Source organism: Molothrus aeneus, chromosome 3, assembly GCF_037042795.1.
Source record: "Molothrus aeneus isolate 106 chromosome 3, BPBGC_Maene_1.0, whole genome shotgun sequence".
NCBI lineage: Eukaryota > Metazoa > Chordata > Aves > Passeriformes > Icteridae > Molothrus > Molothrus aeneus.
The window spans coordinates 42,966,500-42,976,949 of NC_089648.1; the positions used below are offsets into that span (position 1 = coordinate 42,966,500).

General features: G+C 42.0%; 1 protein-coding gene across 4 annotated transcripts in view; it reads right to left on the reverse strand.

Annotated features, from left to right (window-relative positions):
- Positions 1-10,173, reverse strand: part of ARID4B (AT-rich interaction domain 4B) — an 88,149-nt gene extending 77,976 nt beyond the window's left edge. Inside the window, exons 1-2 of one of the 4 annotated variants that reach the window (XM_066546781.1) lie at positions 9,998-10,173; positions 8,805-8,866 (exon numbers count right to left, since the gene is read on the reverse strand). In XM_066546781.1, coding sequence (XP_066402878.1) covers positions 8,805-8,810 — 6 coding nt within the window. In that variant the 5' untranslated portion in view covers positions 8,811-8,866; positions 9,998-10,173. Of the gene's footprint in view, positions 1-8,804; positions 8,867-9,012; positions 9,039-9,687; positions 9,772-9,997 lie in introns of those variants that run through there. The other 3 variants (XM_066546778.1, XM_066546780.1, XM_066546779.1) reach the window with 3 other exon arrangements.
- Between the last annotated feature and the right edge of the window lie 277 nt (positions 10,174-10,450).

A 10,450-nucleotide genomic window follows, 5' to 3' on the forward strand; every position in this document is an offset into this window, starting at 1 on the left:
CTTGGCAGTCCAATTCCAAAATGGATCAAGAATATCAGAATATGTTTGAAGAGTGACTGTGCAGGTTTCAACCCATGTATCCAATACAGTATGTCACCATGTAAATACTGCCCTAGTAATCTGTGAGTAAAGAAAAGAATCCAAGATTTAATGTCTTTTAAACTGTCCAACATTGCAGGAAAATAGGCAGGAAATTCTGCAAAGAAGACAGAGACACCACACGGTTACCTAAATCATGTCTTACGTGTAAAGGTATGTGGATTGTCATTGTAAAATTCTGGAAGAGCACCTCAGGATGAATCTGCATTTGGAAAATGGAAATTTCTCAAAGTTGAATAATAATAATTTTTATCTCTGTTCCAGGCAGCAAGGTATTGGTACATATCAAACTCTCATTTTCAAACAGTACTGCAGTCTTACTTATGCTTAAGTATTTCACTACCTCCCTTGATGCCCATCTAGCAGGGCAACCTTCTAAAGAAACTGAAGTGGATATTTATAAAATTATTGCTATGTTTTCAAAAATCTTTTACAAAGATTAAGAAGGCTATATATTTTATTTTTAAGTTTAGTAATGTAAGTTGAAGTTACATTCATTTAATATTGCAGCAATATCTATTTTTCAATAAGAAGAGCAGTAAAATAATTTTAAAAAGTGAAAACACATTTTCCATTACAAATTCCTGAATTCTGAAATGCTGGTATAACATGTACTCATTTAAAAAAATGTCTCAATCCCTTATTATTTCTCCCAGGAAAAGAAGTTATGCCAACTTAAGTGTCACAGCATTAACAAAAAGATTAACTTAACACTCTTTCACTTAAATGTTCATAAAGCATATTGGAAAGTCTCTTCCACCATTTTAAATTAATTTAAAGTATTCTTTGAAATCTTAGAAGAATGTATTCCACATTTATTTTAAAGAAAACATGGAGTGGACTATTTTAAATGTACAAATGAGATTTAGCACTTGCAATCTGCTGTTGAGAGGATAGCTGAAAATAGGAAGGAAAAAAATTATCACAGTGGATCAGGTTGCCCTGCCACAACCTGAGGTTTTTTTTTTCAAATCAGAAGAGAACATGAAAAAACAAATTACTCTCTACTACATTATTTATTACAGCTGAAACCTTGCATCAGATACACTTGGATCTGAATATTGCTGAAGTCAAATCCCATTTCCCAAATCCCATTTAAAAGGATTGTCTTAAATGATGAGGAATACTAAGTTAGAAGGACACATAAGAGGGAAAAGGATCACAGATAAAAGCTCACCTAGAACACCAGTTCTTAGAAAGGAAAATAACATATCATCCAAATATCTGCATCAAGTTTGTGGTAATAAGCAGAAAATGTCACACACCTCACTCTACCATCTCCAACTGGCATTAACACCCAACTGTCACCAAGTCTCCACTTGTCTACCCATAAATATACAGGCCTTCTTAACACATACAAAAAAAAATTGAAAGTTTTACTTCGATTCCCTTCAACTTCTGTATCAGAGTGATGTAGTTTCTCCCCAGATTATCATTCCCTACTGGTTTAGTTTGGGATAAAGGTAGCACAATTGCTAACATCTTCCATCCATTGGTAAAAGTAGCTATTGTCAAAATGTCTTATAGGCATATAGAGATTGTCACATTTATAGGATAGAAATCTAATACTTATAAATATCTTTCTACAGAAAATTATAATATCAACTGTTTCTCTAATTTAAGTAGAAAGAAACATAATTGTTATTAATGGTATTCTTTCCAAACGCTGAAGAAGAACTTGAAGGAGGAGGGAAAGCAAAGCTTATACTGGCCTCAAAAAATGAGGTTTTTCGTCTGATACCATCTTTTTTTTAAGACTTCTCAATTTTTTGAAATCAATGTTTATCATATTGAAAATTGCATTTTATTCATTCCCTTCAAGACACAGCATCAATTCAATTAGATCTTTTCACTCAATATCTTTTAGAAAATACGGACTTCAAACCTGTAAAGAAGTCTGCTGTTCTAGGTCTCAAGAAAGCACAAAAAACTTTCTATGACAAATTCACCTGTAGAGAGTTTACAAAATGTTTAGCCTAATGCCTGTAAACTGCTAATCTGGCAGAGGGATGGGGAAGGATGTGTGTTCACATGCAGTTTAAATCAATCCTAATCAGTCTTGGTGCACTTCTGCTTTTGTGCCCTTTCTTCCTCCGCCAGGCATCAGTCAGGGCAGAAACAGTCTGCAAGTGAAGACTACATGTATCTGATTGTTTCTAATTTCAGCCTAGTTCCGTGTACTCTGGCACCACACAAATGGACTGCTAGCACGGAAGACAATGAGAATAAACAGCCAAGAGTGGAAGAAGGAGACAAGACTGCATTCTTCCATGACCATAAAACACCTTAATTTGACAAACTACTTATGAAACAAAATCCTTTGCTTCAAGTTGTTGGGGGACAAACCAACAGATTAAACAGTAAGAACAGCAAACTCCTCTGCCCAAGAACACTGTTATTCACGTTAGTCCAACCTGGGTGATCTGTTCTGCCACAAAGCTCTGTAGATGTCTGCATTCACACTTAGCTTAAATGACAACTGATGAATGCTGTCTCTAGCCACTCCTTAAGGAGATCTGTGTAAGTCACAATCAAAGACTACTTAAACTGGGAGTTCTGGATGCTAAAAAGTCTTTTCTTTGGTGTACCGACCACCATCTCCACTCTAGAGCAAATATAGGCTCACAGACAACAGCAATGTGAGCAAGTAACTCAGTATTAACTGGAATGATGCCTTTTCCCACTGCTTTCACTCACAGTAAGAAAAATGTCTTTTCCTAGTTAAGCACAATTTTCTTCATAGTGAAGACAGGTTCAGGTACCCCAAAACAGTACTGCACATTCAATTAATTAATAGATACTCACTCAGGAAGTCACTGTCACACAAGAGGTCGCACATAAAGCTGCTGGCTCACTCAGTCCTAATTTTCTACAGGTAACTCAGCAACACCCTCCACCACCCTGCTCTGACATTCTCACAACTGCCTTTCAGAGCTTGCTTACAAACACTTCTTGCTAAACAGGTCATGACTGCTTTATAGTCTGCCAAGCCAAAAAAAAAAACAAAACCCAAACCAAAACACAATAGTGCTCTCTTTATTGAATTTCTCTCCTGGTTCAAACTAATCTTCAGAAGGAAAATAGATGTCTTGTCAAGTATTGAATATCAAAGTGGCTTGCTGTCTTTTCCTTACTTGAATTCCCTGAAATATCCCCTCATCTGGTCACCCCATGTTAACAGAAAAAAAGAACAAAAAACCCAACTACCCAGATTTATGACTTTCCATCAAAACCTTTTAAAATAATTAGGGTAACACATATTAAATCACTAACATTTAGTTTATGCATAGGGCTAAACAATTTTTCTCAGTTCCCTGGAGGCCTTTTGAAGTCTTCTGGAAGTCTTTAAAAATCCATTTCATGCACATATCCAAGCAAGACAGCAAGCACAGTAACTGGACAATACTAAGTGCTAAGTGGAAAAGGCAAAAAGCAGTATTTTTTACCAAAGCACATCAATTAAAAAGCAAACAGCCACAATACCTGACTTCTCAACGTTTCTCAACTGTGACCTGAATCACATTTAAGGCAGACATAGTCTGAGATCCATGGTTTTCAGCTTTGTACATTTCAGTAAAAACAGCTGAAGGGCCTATTAAGTAGAAATGCAGAGAATCCAACTGTTGCATTTCACAACAGGTAGTGAACAGAAAGTAGGTTAACTACTTTCAAGTAAGTATGAACTGATAAATAATCGAGCATTTGGATGGCTGTGTATAACGTTAGGGTGCCAGATAAAGTTAAGCCTAGGTTTTTCTGTAAAATTTGTTCCCTTTTTCAATGAGGACACCTCAAACTCCCTTTTATTCTTTAGCCTATTATAAAAGTATTTATTTCTAAGGAAAATGTGTGTATCTCTAGGATTTAAACAAAAAATTTGAAACCAATTTGTGAGAACAGTATCATTTCCACCTTCTCAAAGTTAGCACTATTTTTTCGATTTACTCAATCAGCAAAGCATTCAGATTAAGTATTTGATACTGACAGTAAAGCTTAATATATCAAAACCTTTGCATTTTGTTTCAAAGGGCTTTTCAAGTACAACGCAGAATTTCTTTGAAAACAGACATGCAGTGTGTATCACAGCATGCTTCTGCTCTGCATGTATACAATACTTGTTTTGGATTACAAAGTGAACTGAATAACCATCCCAAAGTGTTCCAGTGAAGATATGCACATTCATTATTCTGCCTACTAACATTTTTCTTAGACAGTATGCTCATACAATAGTTATGCTGCCGTGAGAGCACTGATCCAAAAATCCTTCACCAACTTTGAAGATAATAATACAGGCAACTTAACTGTACTCATGCTCATCGTTTATTACAACTTCAGTCTTCTCGGTGTAAGACAGCCTTTTTTCCACTATGTGGTCTAATTGACTTCAAGCCCTTATAAACCAATACAACCATTCAACAGCCACATACTACCCATGCAGATTTGAGTTCAAGACTTCCATGCTGTTTAGCCACTGTAAAGTATACAAAGACTAGCATTTAAAAAGTGCAAATAAACAATTTCAAAATAACATAGATTATTCCAACGTGACTTGTAATTGCTTGGTGCAAGTGGTGTTTGCTTTCCTTTCTACATAATTATGCAAGCACGAGGAAGTCAATAACTGCCTCTGATCACTTGTTCAAACTGGAACATCAGGAAAGAATTTAAGAAAAACATTTTTCACAATGTAAAAACAAATTATAGAGTAAAACCACCTCTTAAGACTTACCCATTTTCTTGCCTCCATCACAGAAACTATTCTAACAGTACTCTTCCCTTAGCAATCTCCATTTCTGCCGTAATTCAAATAGTTAACCAGAAAGTGAAAGGTCACTACATTCCACGACTGGTTTCCAGCCTGCATAACACCAATGGGATTTTCAACTGACTTGTGCTCAAAGTTGGAAATTAGTGGCTGAAAAGTTTACTCGATGTTTCACTTTTGTCTTCAGCCATACTGGCAGAGAATATGAGGAATGGTCTGGCACACATTAAGGGAAAGCAGCTACAGCATCAGTGTGCACAAGTGATCTCTCTGGGTAGCTGGAGAGGTCACTAGGACAGACTACTGAAACAAAAATCTAAATTCAGGAAGAATTAAAACCAAACCAAAACAAAAAATCTACCATAAACCATAGGCATGGCTTTCTTAATTTGTTAGCGTGGCAACTTTGAGCAAGCATCCAGGAACATCTAGGATTACCAAAGACAAGTAGCAACAACCATTAAACAGTATGTACTTTACAGAATGAAAAGCATTAACATGCAAATAGTATCAAAACATTTAAACAATCATTTCAGATCTCTTAATTCATAGAACATTGCTCTAGCTTCTGGGACATTTACTCTTTTGATCTCCACTCAGCAGTGAACTTTTTAACTACAGTGGGTATATTAACTTCATTCACATATTTATATATCAAACAAATGCCATGATACATATTAAAAATCTCATGAGCATTTGCAGCAGTTCTTAGTACAAATCATTGGTGAAACCAAGCTTTTGTTTATTTCTCTCTTTAAAAGCAGACACTTTTCTTTCAGGGAGTTTATTTCCTGATTCTGGAGCTAAAAAAAAAGCACTCTATAAGAATGCTTTTACATATATTGCTACCTACTTAGTAAGTAGTCATTTGATGGCATGCAAATACTTTTTAAATCATGAAACAGATTCTACATTCTTCTGACACATACTTAATGCAAAAAGGCCTTGTACAAAACGTGCTAAATAAACAACAAAAAAACTTCACAACATGCAAGCAATCCTAGCCATTATCTACACAACTGTACTAACTATCAGAGGTAAATCAACACAGGAAAAAGCCTGATTTAGTAGAACATCACAATAACAAGCATAATTCTATTAAGACTTGAACACTTCTTTTAAGATGTATTTCAAAAGTCTTTAATAAGTGGTCTTAGCAGTCCATGGGAAGACTACTTGATAGGCTAGTTACTGGTTTATATGAGGGGCTTTATTTCCTTGGATTAAGTTGGGTTATTACAAGGAGAGCAATTATACCAACAGCTTTGGTAATCTCTTAGTAGGCAGCGTACCTCTCTTGTGTCAAAGCGTTGCGAAATGCAAGAACACAAGTGACTTACGGTTTTGTGTCAATACAATTGTTGGTGCTGTTCCTAAATATACCTCACTGTGTTTTACAAAGAAAGATCAACATTTTATCCATACCACACAGGTGGGAGAAAGGAGTCCGTAAAGCTAATTGAATTGCTCAAGTTCACATAAAGAGACAAGGTACTGACAAGGAATCCAGTTCTAAGGCTCTGTGCACCAGAATCCACAACGCTCTGCACTTGAAAGAATCACCAAGGCATAAATCAAAACAGAGGCCTCTATCGTGCAGTCAGAAGCAAGTCTGCATCAGCAGACCCTAAGCAAGACTAGGTCTTAAAGCATTAAATCCTCTGCATGCTGAAGTGTCCTTGAGTATCCAAAGAGCTTGCTCTTTGGATAACTTAAAAAATAAATGCACAGAAATATACAGTCAAATTTAACAGTATCTTGATCTAATATAGTCAAGTGTTACCTTGAAGCGATACAAACAGAAAGCTAATAATTCTCTTAAGCATTCTCCCTTACTGTTTCTTATTGGACTGGCTTGTATCCTTGTAAGCTTAACTAATAAATTACAAATTTAAGCCAGCCAGAAGGACTGATCCACTGTATAACTCCTATAATCTTGGTTAAGTTGTTGAATCTTAGAAATTTCTTTGGAACCACAATACTGTTAAAAGTTTCCCTGTAATAACTAAAGCTTCAAAGTAATGACTTACAGATTAACCTCCCTTAACACTACAGGGCACAGTAAATAAAGTACTGGAGTTATCTCAAGCATATATAAGTTTAACACTAGACACACGCAAACTGCAAAAGCTACAGACTTAAACTTAACACCTGAACACTCTGACAGAATTTATCCTAACTTTAAAAATAAACATGCAAGAGTAGCACAAACCCTACTGAAGACTAAGTAAGCTCTGAGGGTTTTTTAAAAAAATACAGGTCTATTAACAGATTTTTGTATTTGTAAGTCTAAGTTTAGTCATCTGTTATACATTCAATTCAGCCTGAAGTGGATCTGTATCACTGTTTCACAGAACACTTTGTGTTCTACTTGTGATCTGACCTCCTCATGCTCCCAGCTGTCTATCTACATATTAATATAGCTCTAAAACCTCAGTATCTGAACCTAATCTCTCTGGTAACTGTAAGATTTGTTTACATTGAAAAAGAATATTAGAAACATATGTAAATTTAACTGTCATTTAAATAAGTGTTTTTTCCTTCTGGGGAAAAAAGCTCCCTATACTGCCTCCTATTTATCTTGCTTCCATCTCCAGTATCCCCACCAGGCAACGAGCCACATTTGGAAAGCTCCCTATCATACAACTTCAACAGCCTATTGTTGTAAATTCATAAATAGTTTACTTTTAATAAGACAGACGTGTGCAGTATTTTATATCTTAGCACTTGCTAAAGAAAAATCAAAGAGCAATTAAAACGTGATTTTTAAAAAACACTGCCATAAAGTCACCAAAGTAAAAAAAAAAAACATGCTAAACCTTTAACAGCTATACAGAAAGACTTCACTGCTCAGCAAGTCAGATCAATCTAGAAATTAAGAGAGTGTATTTCATTTACCATTTCTAGTAGTGAATACAGTACTAGGTACACACTTTACATAATACTTATTCCCAGACAGTAGGCAAAAACTCTTGATAGTAGAAGAACCCACATACAGACTGCTCTTTTATATTAACAAATACCAAGGAATTGATGCATCACAGGTTTGGAACAATTGTTTTTTCTAAGATTTATAGTATTTTGAAATGAGATTTACTGCTTCCCAGCAGGACCGGGAGCTGAACTACGCAGGGGTGACAGTAACACAAACGGCAGTTTGAGCGAGACGTATCAGCAAAATGGTAAAAAAAAAAACCTAACAAACACAGTTGTTAAAAACTAGTTTTAGGTACACAGTTCTTGCCCACACGCAGAAGAAATCATTCAATTCCACCAAAACGATCTTTTTAGCTATTTAGCTTGCATAATATACCAAACATAAATAGTCTAGAAAGGTCCAAGAGAAGAAAAATGCATGACAGTGAGGTACATGAATACTACACAGCACCGAGAGGAAATTAGAACCTGTTTGAAAATCTTTCTGCACCTTACAGCAATCATTTCACTGCGGAGAATCGCTTACTTGCACCCTCCCCGCTCTCATCAAGATTACTCATTCAACAAAACTCCTATTGACGAATAGAAAGTAAGTAAATCTACCCTCTATTCAAGTAAACAATGTTGTAGAGACAGCATTTCCCCCACAACGTTACTTTCTCGAGCAGGGTGACTGTGCCCTGCTCCTCCATGAAGCAAGCTCAGCCTAGGCAGCCATGTCCTTATTCTCCTACAAACAATGTTTCTGAAGGAGAACAGCCCCGGCTCGGGGAACTTACAGCTTCCCCCAGCATAACGCGGCGGAGCAAAGCCCGCCCCACGATCAGCAAACAAGCCAAGGCACCGAAACACGGCAGTGGGGGCGAAGCTGCCCGCAGTCTGGATCTGCACCAGCACCGAGCCTCGCACCGGGGTCGGGACAGATGGACTGACAGATAGGACAGCATTTTTCCATGCAACCCTCCCTCCCTTCCCCTCCCAGGCACACAAGCGAGTGTTTTACCTTCATGATGAGCTCAGGCTGCGGTAAAAGCCTCGATCGTGGCTGAGCGGCCGAGGCTGGACCTGGAATTTAAAACAAAGCGCTAAGGCACCGCACCAGCCGCTCGCACCGGGCGGGGGGAGGGGAGCCAAACATCGGGTGGGGGCGCTGGGCTCCTCCCGATACTCCCCCTTTCCTTCCCCGGGTCCCCCCTTCTCCCGCGGCTCACCCCCTTCCCTCTTTCCTCGGCCGCCGTTTCCCCCCGCGGCTCCCACACGCCGCGGCTTCCCCTACACTCGCTGCCACTGACGCCATTTCTGTCAGAGGAGGAGAAACTTGCCACAACAACAACCCACCCCCGGCTGCCGCGGGAGGGGGAGGCGCCCCGGCCGCCTCCCCGGGGCGCTGCGCCCCCTCCCCGGGCACCGGGCGGCGGGAGGGCACCCGCGGGGGTCCCAGCGCAGAGAACACCCCCCTGCTCGCTTTACCGCGGGGAGAGGGAGAGCGGAGAGAAGGAGGGAGAGAGGGAGGGAGGCTCTTCCTCCATTGTACGAGGAAGAGTGCCCGTGTGCACGGCGGTGGAGCGGGGTGTCGGGAGCAGTCCCCCCCACCCCGACACACACACGCTTTTGAAGGGGCTGCGGCTCCGGATCGCGGCGGCTCCTCCTCCCTCCGTCTCCCCCCCTAAATAAAGGAAAGCGCTGACTCCGCCGCAGGAGTTTCGGCAGCAACAGCCGCAACTCCCCGGCTCGGCGCAGCGGGTCCGGGCGGGGGGAGGGAGGGAGGGAGGGAGGGAGAGCAGGCAGGAGGCGGCGGAGGAGGGGAAGAAAAGGAAGAAGAAGAAAAGAAGGGAGCGGGGACGGGGAGGGAGGAAGGGAGGGGGGCGGGGAGAAAGGGGCCCGACCTGCTCGGCGGGGACACGGAGCGTGTGTCTGTACGAGTGTGGAGGAGGGGGCTCCGTCCCTCCCGGCAGAGGGGCTGGAGGAGAAGCCGCCGGTCCCTCCTCCTGGCCCGCCACTGGGTGTTTGGGGTGGGGGGGGAAGACGAAGCATCGGCGAGTCCCGCCGCAGTCTCGCTACCAGGAGAAAAACAAGCGCCCCCCTCCCTCCCTCGCCGCCGCACGCCCGGCCCCGCGCCCCCACGGGGCCCCCCGCCGCCTCCCCGCCCGCCGCCGGCAGGGCATGGGGTCTCCTTCTCCGGCTCGGCGCCCTCACCTTTGTTCCGCTGCGACCGCCCGCCCGCCCGCTACTCCCCCGGCCCGAGGCGGGGGGCACGGAAGGGAACTGGGCGAAGGCTCCTCTTAGCTTCGGGCACCTCCGGCCCCGCTCAACGCTGCTGCAGCGGCTCTGCTGGCGGCGGCCCCGCACGGCGCGCGGAGGGGCCGATCCGTCCTGCGCGGCCCCGGCGGCGGTGACTGCACGGCTCGGTCCCCCTCCCCCTCCCGCACCGATGACTGACTGACGGGCGAACGGGAACGGCCACGCCCCCTTCTCCACCTCCCCCATTGGGCCGTGTCCCGCAGGGCCCGCCTACCCCGCGGCTCGATTGGCCTTCGTGTCGGAAATACTGACATCATTCTTCTCCACTTCTATGGAAACTGAGACTCGGTACCGAGGGTGTTCATGGGGAACGCTGTCCTGCTCGTTGTTAGTAGCGCTTTCGGCAGG